The following is an 18,755-nucleotide window of genomic DNA, read 5'->3' as shown; positions in this document are numbered from 1 at the left end:
AATTTGCGCTTAATAGAGTTGCAAACGGTGGTCCGGAGTGAAGTACCGTACTAGTTTGTTCCGGTACTGATTAAATACTTCCTGAGAAGGACCTGCACGGCCAGTGTATAGAGTATTCTCAATGCCATCATCCGCATAGCAATAAATATTGCTAAAAACTTAGAGTCCTTAAAGAAAAGAGCGTACCAATTCTTAAAAGGCCGGCAACGCCATCGCGAGGCCCCTGGCATTGAGAGTGTTTATAGGCGGCGGTATCACTTAACATCAGATGAGTCTCCTGCCCGTTTGCCCCCTGTTTTATAAAAAAAAATCATACCAAGGGATTTTCTTATTTGAAATCGCCACCCATATTAAAACAAATGTGTTCTTCTGAAAAAATATTACTAAACATTTTTGGTAGCTACCTATTGCATGTAATTAGTTACTTTTAAGCCAATAAACTATTTCTTAATAAATAACTTTAAATAGTGTTTTTTAATTGACTCAAAATCAAAAATTATTCATGTTGGTAACATAATATACACTTATAAACGTCAAAATAAATAAATTTAGGGCCTGTTTCACAATGTCCAGATAAGTTCCAAATAAGCTATTTATTACTTATTGGTAAGATAAATAATATTTTTGCGTTTCACGACTGTCAGATAGCGCTATAGGTTGTCATGTGTAAGTTGGCGTGTGGCAGAAAAAGGTACTAATTTTGACAGTTGTGTTGACAGTTCTAACAGCTTGGTAGCCTCACGTGTGTCGGTGCTAATAATTTGTGTTTTAAAGTGTAAAAATCATTACGAAACATGCCAAAAGTAGTGCGGAGTGCAGCTAGAGAAATTATTCTAGCTGTAAAACGTTTTTGTGAAGAGGAGAAACGTAACAATGGGCCGATTATTCCATTTCAACAAGTGAATGCTCGAACAGCGGCTTTGACAGGTAAAGTATTGCCAGTTAAAAGTGATATTTATATCCCCAAATTTAGGGAAAAATAATAATTGCTTTTGAAAGTAAATGTGATTGATGGATAACTTAAAATATTTTTTGTTTTATTTAAGGTGTTTCTGAAAGAACCGTGAACCTCTCTGAAAACATGGAACAGAGAATCCATAGTGCATTTTCCAAAATAACTGCTGAAGAATGGCAGAAACACTGTAATCACGTTATAAATGTTGAAAATAATTATCGTATGACAGACAACCGCCTTGAAACAGTAATGGAACCATTTTTAATTGATTTGAATAGCAGCGACTCAGATTCTTCTGACACAGATGACTCTGAAGAATTCATGGAAGGAATAATGCCTCTAACAGACCATAATTACTATAAAAAATAATTTTTTGTTATTAAGTTTTTTATTTACCTTTAATGTAATATCTAAGAATATCCATCAATCCAAACTAAACAAAAAAAGTGGCAACACAGAGGGTTGTAGGAGGCGCCGCCACTGGAACGCCAACTTATACTTGACAGTCTATATACGTCATGAAATTCGAAGTATCTTATTTGGAACTTTTATCTTTCGAATAATTTATGTGTTGCATAGCTATTTGGCCCTTTATCCATACATTGTGAAAGAGGCCCTTAATGTATGTATTTAAATTCTTCTAATTTTACATTTACTACCAGTTATCAAATCATGGGCGAAGAACGGAAGAGGAGAACTAACAATAAACTCTCCGCCACTCTTTTTAATCGCCAAGTTTTCTTTACACAATGTTTGTAAGGAACTGCAACCATTACACCATGTTCCATATTATGACATCTTGCGTAATCAAGAATAATAGAAATACGTTAAAAACAAAGATGTGTCCTCTATCAGCAGGAGGCATGGTGAAATAGGAGCACGCACTTACATACTCGTGGGAACAACACGCAAATACGTAGTATAAACAACTAATATCACGGCGCATACACGAATTCAAGTAGGTACTACTTACTATTACCTAAATCAATGTCCCGTTTTTTACTCAATTATTAAATGGTCACTTTAGTTATAGGGATTCGCCCAATAGTTTGACGGATCAAAGCGATCTGTTACACTCTTGTTCTGTTAGCCTGAGTTCATTCTTTCATTTCGACACAAACATTTTGTATCCTATATATGATATAACTAATGCCCGCTTAAGCTCTAGACTAGTTGTGTCCTACTCCTTATCCAAGACGGTTGCTGATTGCTCCAAATTCAAATATTGTTTTTTTAAAAAGCTCTATTCATATTCAGTTATAACAATTGGTGGCAGCGCAAAGGGATTTTAAATAATCATCGGTTCGTGTCTTAGTTACGCGTGTGAAAAGTTTAAAAGGTGGAAAAGTGCAAAGTGCGAATTAATATAAAAGTAACACGACTACACGCAAGAGAAATACATACTCTGGAGGTAATCGGGTAAAATCAATTAAGAAACAGGAATATATCTGCAAACAACTCAACCATATTGAAGTGCCCATAAAATCTAAAACAATCATTAAACGATATCACTTCATCAACATCGAGAGCCGACAACCAGCTACAGCAACAACTTCAACGGGATGTTTACATTATACATTCTCAAGATATTAAATATTCTGTAAGTCTTTGGTCACACTTATTTTAAATTGTTACTTTTCTATTTTGCTTTTATAAGTTCTGTGTTTATTATATTTTGTAAACCTGTAGGTAATATATAACGTAAAAATGGAAAACCGAACACTAAGCCCGGGTTATACCAAACCGGAAGTCTGCATCACTGATACAGAAGATGAAAACGCTCTTGTTCCCCCTTCTGGGCCTATCATCAGATCAAAAAAACAACCTTCATCCACAGCTTCACAAACTAGAACCGAAATAGAATTATCAATCTTATTTAAATTCATTAAACCATTCGATGGTTCCAGAAATAAGTTAAATTCTTTCTTATCAAATTGCAACAACGCATATGAATTAGCTTCAGAGCATCAAAAAGAAATCCTATTTAAATTCATCCTTTGCCAATTAGAGGGGATAGCAGAAACAGCATGTTCATTGAAAGAATTTTCAACTTGGGCCCAACTTAAAGAATTTCTTAAAAGTCGATTCAGTGAAAGGAAACAATATACACATTTACTTACGGACTTACAGGAGTGTAAACAGTTAGCCAATGAACCCGTCAGCCAATACGCAATTAGAATAGAAACTTACCTATCACAATTATTAACAGAAATATCAATTAATCATGGGTATAAGAATAGGGAAATGTATGACAGAATCGCGGCTATGAAGAATTTAGCCCTCCAATACTTCCAAATTGGGTTGTCACCCAGAATCTCCAACATCGTTAGATGTAAATCTCCTAGGTCGCTCGACGAAGCTATCAAGATCGCCATTTCTGAAGAAAAGATCCACAACATATAAAATAGGTGTAATATTAAAAAGCACTTTCCCCAATATGGATAGGAATTTTAAAGTAATAAAAATAAACGGTAAAAATAACCTTACTTTGCTTATTAACAGGCGGCACGTCACACATCATTTTGACTATATGAAACCCGCTAACGTTTCGTATGATTATCAATAACATTTTATAATTTTAATAAAAAATTTAAGAACCTATTATAACTTAGCTGTATGTTTCTAATTTTCATTAGCTATGTAAAATATATATAAGGACTTTTTTTCTTATAGTATTAAGAAAAAAAAAATCCTTACTGCGTATTGGCCTACGGAGAATTTATATATCCAATTACTAAGTCCTGGGCTGTACTTTGACCCAATTGGGAAACTTAACGGAAATATAAATTCGATTCTAGTTACAATCAAATATTTTTGTCAACAACTACAATTGGAAACAATAGATAACTTAGAGTGTCAAAACATACTAGAACCCTAACTGTTAGATATCATGACTTAGGTTATGAATTTTCTTCTATTTCCCATTTAACGGACAGCAACAGACGTAAAAGATCACCTTGGCTTGGTGGCATCGGATCCATGAGTTTTGGCACCATGAGACGCTATCAGATATGATAACGGAATACGAAATAGCGAAAAAAATGTTGGCCTCCATAATAAAAGAAAACTATTAGCCACTAGTTCAACTCTATTTAAAATTAACGAAACCTTATATAAAATTAAAGTTAACGAAGCCAATCATAGCAACGCTATCAACGAATTCTCAGTACATATTAAAAAACTTAAGTGTAATTTTCGACTAGATATTAGTAAAATCAAAAATTAATTATATTATATTTAATTCTTTAGAAGCTTCCATGTTAACATTGTCGTTTCAATTCTCCGACATTGTCTACGCGATCATTCTTACCAATAAAAACATCCTTCATCCGGCCGTCTTATCGCATAAACAACTGTACCTAGAACTCGTTGATTATTATAAACATTTACCTATAGATTATAAGTTCCCAGTAGTCTTAGAGTTAAATAACATGTACCCGTTAATGAAAGTATCCGATGACGTTATAGTTTTAATAACAAAGTAATTTTCATTTTAAGAATTCCGTTAGTGTCTCCAAACAGTTTGAATTTATATGAAACAATAGCATTACAATTAATTACCATCGGCCTATAACAATGTAAATCTAACCGCTTTTAGATTTATTATTCCCAGCTTAAAATATTATATCGCAGTGACCAAAGACAAATCTGAATATTGTTATTTAGTTCATAATAACTGTAAATTTGTGAATATCAACAACTATATTTGTGACACTTTCTCAGCAACTGAAAACCGTAGTTGTGAAACTGAAATATGTACTGTTAAATTTAATTAATAAACTCCCAGATTTAAAATAGAATTCATACATTGTACAATAGATATATGGAAGACCCTTTATAATAACAACTGGCTTTATACAAAATCACATACTAATAAAGTGTTTATAGAATGTTTAAACCAAAATGTAAATGAAAAGAATTTACACGGAATTACATTGGAATTGTTAATATCCCAAAATAAGGCACATTGTAAAGGTACCTACAAAATTAATAGTTTATTCTCTCAACACCACTCGTGTTGTTACTTATTATACATTATTACCAGATAAGTTTTATAAGTAATTTCTTATTATTCAATTGAATATTGAGGCTCCTTTGAAATTATGAAATATAAACTTAGAGACTTTGCTAACGAGTTACAGTCAACATCAAAAGTCTTGCTACCGCTGATGAAATTATAAATCAACATTCGATTTTAAAATATGGGACTCACTATTCAATCATCATCTATGTAGTTATAGGAATTATTATACTCTACTGTATTTTTCTTATAATAAAGAAACGCAGCCGTCTCCTACCCAGATCCTCTCAAACAGATCTTGCAAAGTTACCTACAACTCATCTCAGGAATCCGTAAAATCCCATCTCTCTAACACTGAAATTAATCATCCAGAACATATTTCAGTACCTAGCATTAGAAGGCACCTATATAGGATATAATTTTCCTAAACTTCGAATTCTAACCTCGAAGTTTAGTCTTACCAGGAGATGTTACACCTACCTTATTCTGTTAGCCTTAAGGCTGAGTTCATTCTTTCATTTTGACAAATAAATATTTGTATCCTATATAACCAATACCTGCTTAGCTCTAGTTAGTTTCTCATGAACTCCTTATCCAAGACGGTTGCTCCAAATTCCAATATTGTTTTTTTTAAAAGCTCTATTCATATTCAGTTATAACAGATCGGATGTTTTTAAAGCGGTCTTCGAAAACTTCGAGACAATGCCGAGCGAGTACAGGTGCTGGAAAAGACGCATTAGGACCGGAGCGATAGTACACGAAATAATTGGCGGGGATGTTATCAGGGTCTTTCAACTTAATATCCAAGGAATATAACTATTTATTTTTATGTTATTAATTTCCGCATTGCATCATTCCATTTCTTACTTATAAAAAGTTAATTAAACGAAGCAACTAAAGGAACAGCAATGACAAACAAATGAATATTTTATAAATTTATTGCAAATGTTTTGAAAGATCATTTCCATTCTGTTTCTTATTTGCAATCCTTGTTCCAAACTGAAGAGCCCGTTTTGGTAATATAGCAACATCTGTTAATCCAAGGTGCATTGCTAGTAATCTCAGCATTAGTTTATCTCCTACACCCATTCCTAATTGCTCACTAGGAAAACACCTGTAATAATAAACTTTATTAAATTAATCTAATAACAATTACTTATCATAGGAAGTCATTTTAGTGTATTGTTTTGCATGTAACTACATATTTAATTATGAATTTTTATAAAATTTTACTGTAATTTAGTGATAAACTCAGGCCTAAAAACCTATACACACTTTCTCTCACAACTTGTAAGAAATGGAAATAAACTTACTTAAACCAAGGTTTTAATTTTAAAATAAAAGAAGAGAATTCCTCATCTAAATAGGGCAATCTTGGTATTCTACCATGGTCACATATAACTCTATTGTCCCTCGCAAGGTTTCTGTAAGATATTCTGCTCCAATCTAACATCATTTCTTTTCTTAAGCCAGACCATCCTTGGCGCTTATATGCATTCCGATGTCTAGTATATCCACCAAATAACTCATCTGCTCCTGATCCTAGTAAAAGAACCTATAATTTAAAAACAGGATTATGTACATACAGTTTCGTTTAAGAGGAATGGCTTTTCTACAACTACATACATATATAAATATGTATTTATAAAGGATATATAATCTTACTCTACATGGAGACACAGTGTGACCCATACCCCATGCTGCATACCACAGTGCTGTCCCTAAACTTTCATCTAGTATAGTTCTTCTGGGATACACAAGGTCTGCTATTGTTTGAGATTGGGATATTTCTAAGTCTTTTTTTTCAACGTTTACTTCATGGAAAACCCATCTTCTACAATAAAAATAGTGAAAATTAATAAAAAATGAACTGTATAGTATTCTGTGTTTCAATGAAATGCGTAAATAAGATTTAACTATCAAAATAATTCCAACATTTGTACACAACACAGGTACAACCATACATTACTTTTTTCCTATCTAAAAAAAAATATAAATTATTTTGATATTCTCTTTTGTATTTATTTGTTTTATTTTGATCTTCAGTTAATTATGCTTAATCAATCACCTTACCTAGAGCAACATTTTTGTTTAAGTTCATTATAGGATTGTCTGCCAGTAACTCTATCAGGAACATCATAAGTTCCATTTTCAGTTTTAAAGGCAACATTAATTAGGTCGATCGGTTGGTTTTCTGGTACAAATTTATCTGCTAAGTAAGCTAAAATAGTACAATCCAGTCCTCCAGAAAACAAAATACCAACTGTGCTATGGCAGCACTCATTAACAGTATTGAGGCACTTTATACATTTATTTGGGTGTGTTTCTAATCTTATTTTTACACTTTTCTCCAATAAAAGCAAGATTGATTGCACCATTGTTGATAAATTATCTTGTTTTAAAATTTCCTTCAAAATTGTTTGCTTACATGTGTAGTTTTTAGAGATTTGGTTGATATAATCAATGACACCATTCTAAAAAAAATAATAAATTAATATAAATTGTACTATAATATACCCTGCTTGCAATAAGACTTATACCAAATATCATATTATTGCCAGTATATTACATTTATATGTAAAAAAATACTAATATAATTAATTTAATGAAAACTAAATATGATAGATAGATATAGAATAATAGGATAAATCTCTTACCTCATCATTAAGATCTTCTAAGATGTCTTCTTCAAATCTGAACTGTTCATCAGGTAAATTTTGGTGTATTTGGATTGTGCTATACCAGCTGTCAAGAGAGTAGATTCTGGAATCTTCATTATGCCAATTGAAAGTCAATATTTTTTTGGATTCTATATTTAATTTATGGATATTTAGTGATGGTATTTCTAGACATGGATACTTTCTACCTGAAAAAACAAAAACTTATAGTTTTTGGAATAATGTAATGAAAAATCATATTAACCTTAGCTTACCTAATACACTACTTATACTTATGGATTGCTCTGATTTATGCAACAATAAGCTTCCTCGACCGATCCTGTCCCTCGAGAAATATATATTTTTTAGTAATTTATCATAATATACAATACAAAAAGGACCTTTTAGTGACTTTATCACATTTATGATGTCATTATCTGATAAACACTAAAAATAAAACAGGTAAGGTATGATGTTACATATTATTAGATACACATGTATAAATTCTAATCTTACATACTTCTTTAAACTTTTGTATTATTATCTCCGTATCACTATAATTTTTATCCCACTTTAGGTCAAATATATCTCCATTAAAAAGAAGTACACCTTTATCATCTTGCAAAGGTTGTTTGGTGAGGTTAGGTCCTTGAGTCCATAACACAGCACCACAGAAAAACAGTGTTATATCTTCGCTGACTTGAAGAGACCACAATTGGAAACAATTAGGACCTCTGTTTTTAAGACGTCTTATTATTTCTTCATCCTAAAACAAACATTCCTGTAAATTTTGTGGTTGCAGATTTTACTTTTTTTATTGATTTATAAAAATTACTTTGGTAATACTGCTACTTGGATGAAATAAGATTTCACATAAAATACCGCACATTTTAAATAATTCATTTAAGAACGGGTCAAACTAAAAGTATCAGTGGAATGGATTAGGGAATAATGAACGTAAATGTTTCGATTTTTTTTTGTTTACGTTGTCACTTTCGAACTGACAGTTGACAACTTTGAAATCGTGTTTACTTTTTTGTCATTTGTCCCGAATGCCGATCCGGGAAAGTGGAAGCTTTAAGTGGTACGTACTACACTAACATCTAAAATCTATTTAATTCAATAAACAACACATTATTAAATAATATTTTCATATAGTTTTAGATCATGACTACAAATGAGAAAGATGCAGAAGGAAAAACTGATAGTACTGGAGGTGAACCTCCAGAGAATACTGAAGACAATGACCGAATGGCCCTATCAGAATATATTACCCAACTGGAAGCTAGAATTAGTAGTAAATCTGATATAAGAAATAAAAATCTTAACTGTGTAAGACCCCCAGATAATCATTTCTCTAAATTAGATTCTGGGCTGAAGAAAAATACGACATTTGTTAAGAAATTAAAATCATTCAGTGCGTCTCAATTAGATATTTTGATGAAAGATTTAAGTGCTCTTAACCTCACTAAATATATATCAGAAGTAGCAGCAGCACTTGCAGAGGCAAAACTAAAAATGTCTGATATAGCTTCTGCAATAAACTTGTGTTCTGCACTTCATCAGACATACTCTGAGTTCTCGCCATTTTTCTTTGAAAACTGGCAAAAAATTCTTTCATTTAAGGCTACTGATAAAATAGCTAATTCTTCAAAATTGCGTGTTGACTTAAGATTTTATGCTGAGTTGGTATGTGTTGGAATTTTTACAAATAAAACTGGTTTACCACTACTAGGAAATGTTCTTACGGTTCTTATAAACATGGATAAAGATGATCATAATAATATTCCAATATTATTATCATTTTGTAAACATTGTGGTGAAGATTATGCTGGATTGGTCCCAAAGAAAATCAAGGACACTGCTGAGGTAAAGAGACTTGAGTGTTTTTTCAGTAAAGAAAATCAAGATTGGATATAATTTTCTACACTATTGGGCAATTATTAATCAGTTTTATATTTGCAGAAGCTAAATGTAACAGTTCCAAGAAATACGTTTCTACCTGCAGAAAAGCAAACAGCAGTCCGATCCTTGTTAAAAGACTATTTTGCATCACTAGTTAAGCACCTTCTAGCAGAAAGAGCACAATTACAAGCACTTCATGTTGCAAATCAGAGAACTTTACACACTCGTGGTGAACTATCTCAGGAAAGAAAAGATCAATTGGAACAACATCAGGTATTTACGAATTAATTAAGGAATAGCTCAAATTAGAAAATAGAATAGGGGTGAGGTTACAATTCCTACTTGGCTGAATATTGCTTTCAACTTTTTGAATCATTATATCTCAAAAACTGTGGCTGTTAGGAAAAACAGTATATAAATTTTTTTATAGATAATTATCTGATCTACAATTGTTGTCTGACCTAATTTTATGATATAACATTTTGCTGAAAACTGCAAAAACCTGATTTGTATGACCCCAAGTAAATTTTTTTGCACATGCCTTTTGTAACCTTGGATGTCTAAATTGACCAGAATATTAGTTTATAACCACTTTATTCTCTTTCCGGACAAACTAACATTCTTACTAGGTATGTATTTACATGTTTAAATTTTTTACAGGCAACATATGACAAATTACTAACTGGTGCTCAAAACTTTGCTGAAGTACTTGGTGAGGAACTTGGTGAGGCCGGTGAGCCACCTACTCTGACATTAAATGTTATTGAAACACAAGGAACAGTCACTATTGGGGGTAATGAAGAGTACGCAATGCAAGCAGCCACAGATCCATGGCAGGATGAAGATACAAGAACATTCTATACAAATTTGCCTGACTTGAAAGTGTTCATGCCTAATTATCAATTGAAAGAAGTATGTAAACTAGAATACTGAATAAAAAAATGTCAAAGCTTTTGTTATTTTATGTAATTGTAATAAAAGAATTGAAAGTAGAGAAAGTAAATAAAAACAACTTTTATAAGATTCTAGTAAAGAAATCCCCTTAAAATAATTATACAATAATCTGCAATAATCAATTGACATGTAAATATCTTTTGTACACTTGGTTTGTTACAATACAATAAAATATATCATTATTACTTAATTTCAGACTCTTAAAAACAAAACCGAAACAGTGACTGAAGAAATGTTAGATGAAGACCTAAAGGAAGACGAGCTTAGTGACAGCGAGGAACCATCTGTGCCTGATGTAGACCAGGAGGAGGCACAACCGTCTAATGTATCTAATAAGTAAGTGAAATTCTTTCCTTTTTCTTCTTGATGAATAATTGTTAAAAAACGTTGATATTGAGCCATGTGAGGGTAATGTCCCACATTGATCTTGCCAGTATTAATAATGCCATGTGCTTACCGTCATTTTAAGTTTGTGAAATTACAAGACAATGTAGCCAATGGAACAAAATATGATCAAAGGTCTGAAGTTATTATATATATTCCATGTGGCAATATTATAATTTAATCTTGCCTATCATTACAGAGATTCACAGTTCCTAACCAATTAAATTATGTAAGACAGATATAATTTCTGGAGAAGTTAATGTAATTCAATATTATAGCATACCCAATAACTTCAAACCATACAAAACCACACATGTAGCATTGATTTTTGGGTCAGTATCTTGCATAGAGAGGAAGTGTTATTTCAAATAGATATTATAGTCTGTACATCTTGACTTAAGTATATGGTACAATTTATTTCAGATACGCTCTAGATGCATTTCTCAATGAACTGCCTAATTGCATAAACCGGGAATTAATAGACAACGCAGCGGTAGATTTTGTTCTAAATTTGAACACAAAAAACAACAGGAAAAAACTCACAAGAGTACTGTTCAGTGTTGCCAGGACACGATTGGATTTATTACCGTTTTACTCAAGATTTGCAGCAATACTGTATCCAGTTCTTCCAGATGTTTGTGTTGATTTGTGTCAAATGTTAAAGCAAGATTTTAAATACCATGTTAGAAAAAAGGATCAGATTAATATTGAATCAAAGGTAAATTATATATTTTTTATAATATTTACGTGTATGAAAATATGAGTTTAAATAAAAGTATACCTTAACGATATTGTACCCAAGGAAAAATTTTATTTATTTATTTTGTTTAGTATTTAATGTATAAAGTAAAAATGAAAATGAATGGTTATTATTGAATTAGCCAGGCTGGTTTGACGTACGATTTTATACAAAATTATTCAGAAAAATGCTTTTTTTCTTAAAAACGTCGAATTACAAACTTTTATAAGAATTCAATTTAAAAGTTTATACGTAATTTATTACATTAATAAAAAACCATAGACATGCACTAATTCTATCGAATCTATAAGCGCGCCAAATTTAATACTTGTTGCATATTTTTACTATATTTGTAGTGGCCGTAGATTTTTCGCACCATTTAAGCATTTATGTACTGAATTTCGTAAATTAAAGGAATTACATTAATATATGATACTACAACATTACAATACAATGCGCTATGGTCGAAACGGCTGCTTAAAGGTGAATACCAAGAGGTACCTGAAAGTTGAAGTCAACTTGACGTTAAATTCCAATTCATCAGATTAGACTAAAAATAATAATTATCTTTCCCTATTTAAGTCACATAAAAAAAAAGAAAATAGTAAACGTAAATTTTTATTGTATGAAACACACCAAATATAAAAAATATAGAATAACAAGGAATTTAGTAAACAGTGATTTTATAAACTATATTATTAAAACTATTTCCAGATAAAAGTTGTAAGATTCATCGGGGAACTTGTTAAATTTAATCTGTACTCAAAGATGGAAGCATTATATTGTTTGAAAGTTCTCCTTCATGATTTCAAACATCATCACATAGAAATGGCCTGCAATTTATTAGAAACATGCGGAAGATATTTATATTGTAATTCAGACACTCATCAACGGACGATGATATACTTACAACAGATGATGAGGAAGAAGGTATGTTCTATAATTTTCTTAAATTTGCATACAAGATGACTTTGGAAAAAATTTGGTAAAAGTCAGCAATAAAATCTATAAAAATATTAAATGTTTATTTTATTTTATTGTGTTTGATGTATCTTATATGTAGTTTTGCCCGTTTGCCCCCTTCTATAAAAAAAAATAGTAGGTATGTATTTTCGGAAGCTTTTATCAATCATAGCCGAAAATAAATAAAACCTTTTTTTCCGATACGTATTATATTCGTATTTCGTTCAGGGAAAGAAATATATATGTATTTAAAATTTTTATCATTTATTTCTTGTTTACTAAGATATACATGATTACTATTACAGACGGTATCAGCATTAGATTCGCGATACGTAACACAAATCGAAAATGCATTTTATTACGTGTGTCCTCCCGAAGCGCCCGCGCAGCCAAAAGAAGAAGAGGCACCTATGCATCAATTTATAAGAAAGATCCTTCACGAAGATCTCCAAAAGACCAACGAGGAAAAGATCCTCAGGCTTATGAGGAAACTGAATTGGGATGATGCTGAAGTTTCTGCTGTTGCGATACTACATTTATCTGGAGGGTGGAGGGTGCGAGCCAGTGCAAGACGAGCTTTGGCAAGACTCACAGCAGAATTGTCCGTTTGGCAGGAAGTTGTTGCCCCAGCAGTTGTTGACACCATTATGGAAGAAATCAGACTAACAATAGAAGACCCTCATCCGAAATACAATCAACGTCGTATCGCTACCGTCAGATACTTGGGAGAGTTGTACAACTACAAGTTACTGGATTCGCGTGACGTCTTCACCGTGCTGTACTCCTTCATCACCTTCGGAGTCTCCAATGATCACTCCAACGTGTCCGTCTTGGATCCACCAGAGAATGTGTTCAGAATCAGACTGGTCTGTGCCTTACTGGAAACCTGTGGGGCGTACTTCAACAGTGGCTCCAGCAAGAAACGCCTGGATTACTTCTTGGTGTTCTTCCAAAATTACTACTGGTTCAAATATTCAGACCCATATTGGACGGAGGAGAATAAGTTTCCGATATATGTGAAATACATATACCAGGAGTGTTTGAGTACTTTGAGACCGAAGTTGACTTTGTTCACGAGTTGGCAGCAAGGCAAGGATGCGATAGAGGAATTGAGGCAGACTTTATATCCTGAATTGGGGGAGGAGGATTGTGAGAATGAGGAGCAGGGAGAGGACAGCATGGTGGATGGATTGGACACAATTGTGGAGACAGACGATGAGACTGATAATAATCCACCGATTCCTGAAGAGAGTTCGGATGATGAGTTGACGGAGAATGCAGGAAACGAAGAAGATGGACAGGATGATATTACGATTGAACCGAGACGGGCAGCGACTGTGAGTATTAAACTGTTGTAATAGAATAGAAAATACACTTACAATTGCTGGTTTGAATATGATTGACCCAAATTATAGATAATAATACTTTTCCAACGTAATTAAGTACAATTAAAATAGCTTGCGCCTAAACCTATTGTTTTGTAATAAATTCCAAGTCTGTATTTTTAAATGTCAATTTATCTAACCTTTAGATTAAGATTAATCTAAAAAAAGGAATGAAGATTCCTTTTAAACTTTGATAGTTTCGACTTGTCATAGCATTCCATAGAGCAGAATAATAGTAAATGGAAATCTTTAAATCCGAAAATTTCTTGAAAGAATAAATCTTAGTTTATATTCACAAGTATGCAAAACTAAATTTACCACTTTTTGGAACAAGCTGCCCACTGAAGTATTTCCGAACCAACGACTTAGGGTCCTTCCAGAAAAGAGCGTACCAATTCTTAAAAGGCCGGCAACACACTCGCGAGCCCTCTGGCATTGAGTGTGCATGTGCGGCGGTATCACTTAACATCAGGTTAGCCTCCTGCCCGTTTGCCCCCTGTTCTATTAAAAAAAAATAGAATTTCACACATATAAAAAAAACTGTGATATTAACGTAAATTAGTCAAAAAACTCCATCAATGTTATCGCGTGGTTAAATATAGAATTTTTATAGGTGAAAGATGTGGAGTTCGAGTCGGCCTTCGAGAAAATGGTGATGGAAAATATCGCGGAGAGACAACGCGAAAATAGACCCCAACAACGGGACATAGCGGTCCCTTTGACGTGCAGACAGACAACGAAGAAGACATACGAACAGTTATTGGTAAACTTTTGTTTATTTTCTGCTTATCCATACAAAGCGCTTACATAAACTATGTTTGGTTATACATGACATTTTTAAAGAAATTTTTGCAAATAATTATTATTATTTTAATTTTTATGCGTAATTAAAAGAAGAATATTTAATAATAATTTCTTTCACTTAATTCTGTCTCGGTGATAATCTAGACCACGTATGGACCTTTGACATATTGAGGGCCAAACTTGCCATTCATTCGTGGGCCTCGTTTAAACGAACTTAGTGCATTTGAAAGTAGTGATAATATTTTTTGCTATAAACATGAAATAATACGTCTATCTAATTATAGTACATTAAAATAACAAAATGAAATTAAATAAAAAAATACGATATTAATAAAAAAAATACATTAAAATTGCTGGTTTGAATGTAAAATGGTTAAATTTGCAATTGTTACAATCTACGAAAGTGAAATTCTCAGAAATCAATGAGAAGCTCAAGCTTAAATTTGGGATAATCCATCTATATTTGGATTAATTCCACTGGTAGAATAGAAAGACGTAAAGAATTTTCCAAATCGTCAGTCTTGTACATACAAGTGTTTTATAAATTAAGATTTATTTAATACAATATACACGAAAATAAACGGAAATAGACGAAAATAAACGGAAATAGACGAAGATAAACGAAAACAGACGGAAATATACGGAAATAAACGAAAATAAACGGAAATAGACGAAGATAAACGAAAATAGACGGAAATAAACGGAAATAGACGGAAATAAACGGAAATATACGAAAATTTAACGAAAATAAACGGAAATAGACGGAAATTAACGAAAATAAACGGAAATTGACGAACATAAACGAAAATTAACGAAAATAAACGAAGATTAACGAAAAATAAACGAAGATAAACGAAAATAAACGTAATTAGAAGAAAATTAACGAAAATTAAAACGTCACAAAGCAAGTTGACGGTTCGGGCTAGTATATCGCTTTTCCAAGTTATCACATCGGTAGCGCAAAAACTTCTGTGATTTTTTTAGTAAAAACTTCGTGGTTGTTTAAAAAAACCAACCAACTGTCAAAACAATGTCTATTAAAAAGTTTTCTTTCTTAGTTGGGAAAGAGAACGCACGAGTTCAGGAAAGGTAAAGAAAAAGCACGAGTGTGTAATAGCCCACATCCCGAACGCTATACGTCCCTGCAATAAGCCACTTTTTGAGCAACTGTATTAAAAAAAGTAATTAAAGTTAATTCGATATTATTCGTGATATTGAAGTATTTGTTATTCCTTAATTAGGTCACTTGAGTAAGTAAATATTTACATTTACCTTTTTGTAGGTAAAACATAAAAAAATCGTAGCGTTTTATTTTTATTGACCTCCAATGAGTCAAATTTGTCCCTTTTTCGGTTTAAGTTTTTTGTAGCAACACTTATGAAATGTCAGAATTCTACGTTATACAAAATCAGAGTCTAATAAGTTTGTATTCCAGCAAGGCAAAGAAGGCGTGGAATTCGTGTTAATGGTACGTAAAGGAACAAAGCCGCAGTATAAGTCCTTCAATGCGCCGCCAGAACTCGCTAGTAATCTCCAACAACAGGCGCTCGCCGACAAACAGGAGATGGAGAGGGTTAAACGGTATGTTTTTATATATATTCTTCTTGTCACGGTGAAATTGTGCAAAAAAAAAATTACTTACAAATTTTGGCCTCAGAGTTATGTATCTATTTTGTGATATATTTTTGAAGTGAAACTTTATCGGCGTTGAAAAAAAATGACCGTGACATTTTTCGGTTACGCGTCACTTTTTTCCGTTAACCGCCATCTTTTTCTTGTCACCACGGTTGATTCGGTCAGATTCGAAGCCATTAATAACAAAAATGTATAATAATGATAACAAAAATGATATTAAAAAGTCCATTACGATTAATGAAATTCTTATTCTAATTCTGTAAAAATTAGTAAATTTACAAAAAATATATAATATATTTCAGAGTATGTTTTTTACTTAATTTAGAATTTCTCTAATTTAACCAATTTCTGTAAAGTTGCATATAGAATCTCATTTTTCGAAAAATAAGGTCATAAAGAAGTTTCACTTATGTGTGTACATTAGTACCTGCATACATATTTTTCAGCCTTTTCTGTCTAACAACATTTTTAGGTCTATGGATAACGTTTTTCCTCACGATGTTTTTACTGTACGACTGAAATGCGCACATAGACAGTCTTTGTGTCCCTGATTTGAATGCCTCGGGTTGTTGCTTACACCTTTTATTACACTATCAATCTACCCTCCACTTTTTGTGATGATTAGCAATATTAATAATGGCGCCACTAATTTTGTAAGTTGACACACCAGTGCGTCTTGCGTGAATGTAATGAAATTAATGGATATCGATGATATGTGTCAGGCACAGAAGGTTACCTGTCTATAAAAATGATCAAAGAAATGGATGCAAGAAGCGTTATAGAGTCACTTGATTATTTATTATTTTGCTTGACGCGTTGAGTAACATTCTTTTCGCATAAACTTATTGCCATAAATTAAAAAAAAATGGATTCTCTTTGAGTCGTCGTGCTGTACTTTATGTTTAATGACAGCGAATATTATCTACGATAAATGCTTTCAAGTTGATAAGATTTTTAAACTGGTGTTTTTACAAAGGTGCTTTATTTATGTGAAATAGTTTTTAGGTCATATTTTCAACAATTTATATCTTAACTGTTATTATTATTATAACATTGTTTAATAATTAATCAATTTAAATGTACCATTTTTCTTTGCCAATAAATAATTTGATCAATTAATTAAAATATTGCCTTGATATGAGAAAAATTGATATTTAACAATATTACTATATTTATATAATCGATACAAGGTAGATTTATTAAAGTTTAAAAAATTTCAGGTTAACATTAAACATATCCGAGAGGCAAGAGGAAGAAGAATACAGCGCTGAAAGCGGAGGTGGATCAGAACGGAGTGGAAATCCCAACAGAGGGCAGCACATGAGGCAGAAGTACCAGCATCCGAAGGGCGCACCAGATGCAGACCTTATATTTGGACCTAAGAAGCTAAAATAGAATCTTTTGGAATCATTTCCAAACTCCAAGTTTAGACCCATACGCCTACCATGCTTCCAATAGCGCTTTCGGTCACGTGATTCCAAGTTTGGAATACCTACTTGTATCTTGTGCTTTTCGGGAGCCAATTATGGAAACCGGTTTTACAGAGTAGCTGGACAGGTTGAAAGAAATGAGTTCCGAGATAGTTACACAAATGCCTGACATAAATTTGAATTTAAAATGAAAGTTCCGACCCCTGATAGACATTTCTATGTCCGTCTGTATTTTTTTTTGTTCAGACGCTTGACACATAAAACAGTCTTTTTATACTCTAACAAAATTGTATGTATCGATAGAATTTTGACATAGTTGACAAGATATGCAATTCAATATGAACAAACTCTGTATATTATTAAAACATTAATTATTTAAATAACATGAAATTAATGTAAGAGTTCAACAATAATGGAAAATTTCAAATATTTTATTTATAAGGGGCTTAATTTTGTCAAAGTCAATCATGACTGACAAAATTAGAGTCACAGATAAAAAACCATGTATTGACAAATGAATGTTAATTTCTTTTAATAAACCTTATAAGTTAATTAAAAAGTCGTTTTATTATTCATTCCAATGTGTAATTCTCTATTTGTTGCCATCAGGACTTTAAATAACTCTAAATTTTGTTAATTTTTATGTGATGCAATTAATATTTGTTTTTTACTAATAAAAAAAAAACAATTGAAGATTTAAGAGTGACGGAGAGGTTACTTGCCGGTTCTTCTCGTCCGTTTGAGCCCTTGATTTAGAAAAGTTATTTGTAAATTCAGATGCATACACTTTTATAAGTTTACTGATAAATACTGAAAAAAATATCCATAGAACACAACGCTCACGCCCCGTCAAAAAACGAAAAACTGCATGGATCGGGAATGTTATGAAAGTGAATGAAGCGAGAGGTATGTCAGGACTGTGG

At 32.3% G+C, this 18,755-nt stretch overlaps 2 protein-coding genes across 4 annotated transcripts; one reads left to right on the top strand and one right to left on the bottom strand.

The window, feature by feature from the left end:
• Positions 1–5,898: 5,898 nt before the first annotated feature.
• Positions 5,899–8,620, bottom strand: LOC111002709 (asparagine synthetase domain-containing protein CG17486). Of its 3 annotated transcripts, XM_022272908.2 has the most exons (8): positions 8,469–8,620; positions 8,154–8,399; positions 7,909–8,080; positions 7,634–7,842; positions 7,050–7,450; positions 6,642–6,810; positions 6,290–6,531; positions 5,899–6,090 (listed from the first exon to the last, which is right to left on the bottom strand). In XM_022272908.2, exons 1-8 carry the CDS (start codon positions 8,520–8,522, stop codon positions 5,913–5,915), a joined length of 1,671 nt encoding a protein of 556 aa, XP_022128600.2. In that variant the 5' UTR covers positions 8,523–8,620; the 3' UTR covers positions 5,899–5,912. The 3 variants fall into 3 exon arrangements, with proteins under 3 accessions (XP_022128600.2, XP_022128609.2, XP_022128618.2); XM_022272917.2 differs by lacking the exon at positions 7,909–8,080 and having other exon boundaries at positions 8,243–8,399; XM_022272926.2 differs by lacking the exon at positions 8,469–8,620 and having other exon boundaries at positions 8,243–8,370.
• Positions 8,621–8,678: 58 nt separating this feature from the next.
• On the top strand, positions 8,679–18,377 carry LOC111001579 (regulator of nonsense transcripts 2). Its single transcript, XM_045630305.1, has 11 exons — positions 8,679–8,716; positions 8,792–9,502; positions 9,599–9,811; positions 10,199–10,450; positions 10,689–10,828; positions 11,300–11,594; positions 12,330–12,545; positions 12,884–13,915; positions 14,577–14,726; positions 16,203–16,348; positions 17,623–18,377. Exons 2-11 carry the CDS (start codon positions 8,801–8,803, stop codon positions 17,795–17,797), a joined length of 3,321 nt encoding a protein of 1,106 aa, XP_045486261.1. The 5' UTR covers positions 8,679–8,716; positions 8,792–8,800; the 3' UTR covers positions 17,798–18,377.
• The last annotated feature ends 378 nt before the right edge of the window (positions 18,378–18,755 follow it).

The sequence above is a fragment of the Pieris rapae genome, chromosome 12, assembly GCF_905147795.1.
Source record: "Pieris rapae chromosome 12, ilPieRapa1.1, whole genome shotgun sequence".
Taxonomy (NCBI): domain Eukaryota; kingdom Metazoa; phylum Arthropoda; class Insecta; order Lepidoptera; family Pieridae; genus Pieris; species Pieris rapae.
This window is presented reverse-complemented; position numbering and strand designations above follow the sequence as displayed.

Bases quoted from the DNA above. Each gene is read 5' to 3' on its own strand.
- LOC111002709 (XM_022272908.2), bottom strand. From the start codon at position 8,522: ATGTGCGGTATTTTATGTGAAATCTTATTTCATCCAAGTAGCAGTATT. The intron at 8,400-8,468 runs GTAATTTTTATA...TGTTTGTTTTAG, and splicing joins CAAGTAGCAGTATTACCAAA to GATGAAGAAATAATAAGACG. The intron at 8,081-8,153 runs GTATGTAAGATT...TTTTATTTTTAG, and splicing joins TAATACAAAAGTTTAAAGAA to TGTTTATCAGATAATGACAT.
- LOC111001579 (XM_045630305.1), top strand. From the start codon at position 8,801: ATGACTACAAATGAGAAAGATGCAGAAGGAAAAACTGATAGTACTGGA. The intron at 10,829-11,299 runs GTAAGTGAAATT...AATTTATTTCAG, and splicing joins CCGTCTAATGTATCTAATAA to ATACGCTCTAGATGCATTTC. The intron at 11,595-12,329 runs GTAAATTATATA...AACTATTTCCAG, and splicing joins AGATTAATATTGAATCAAAG to ATAAAAGTTGTAAGATTCAT.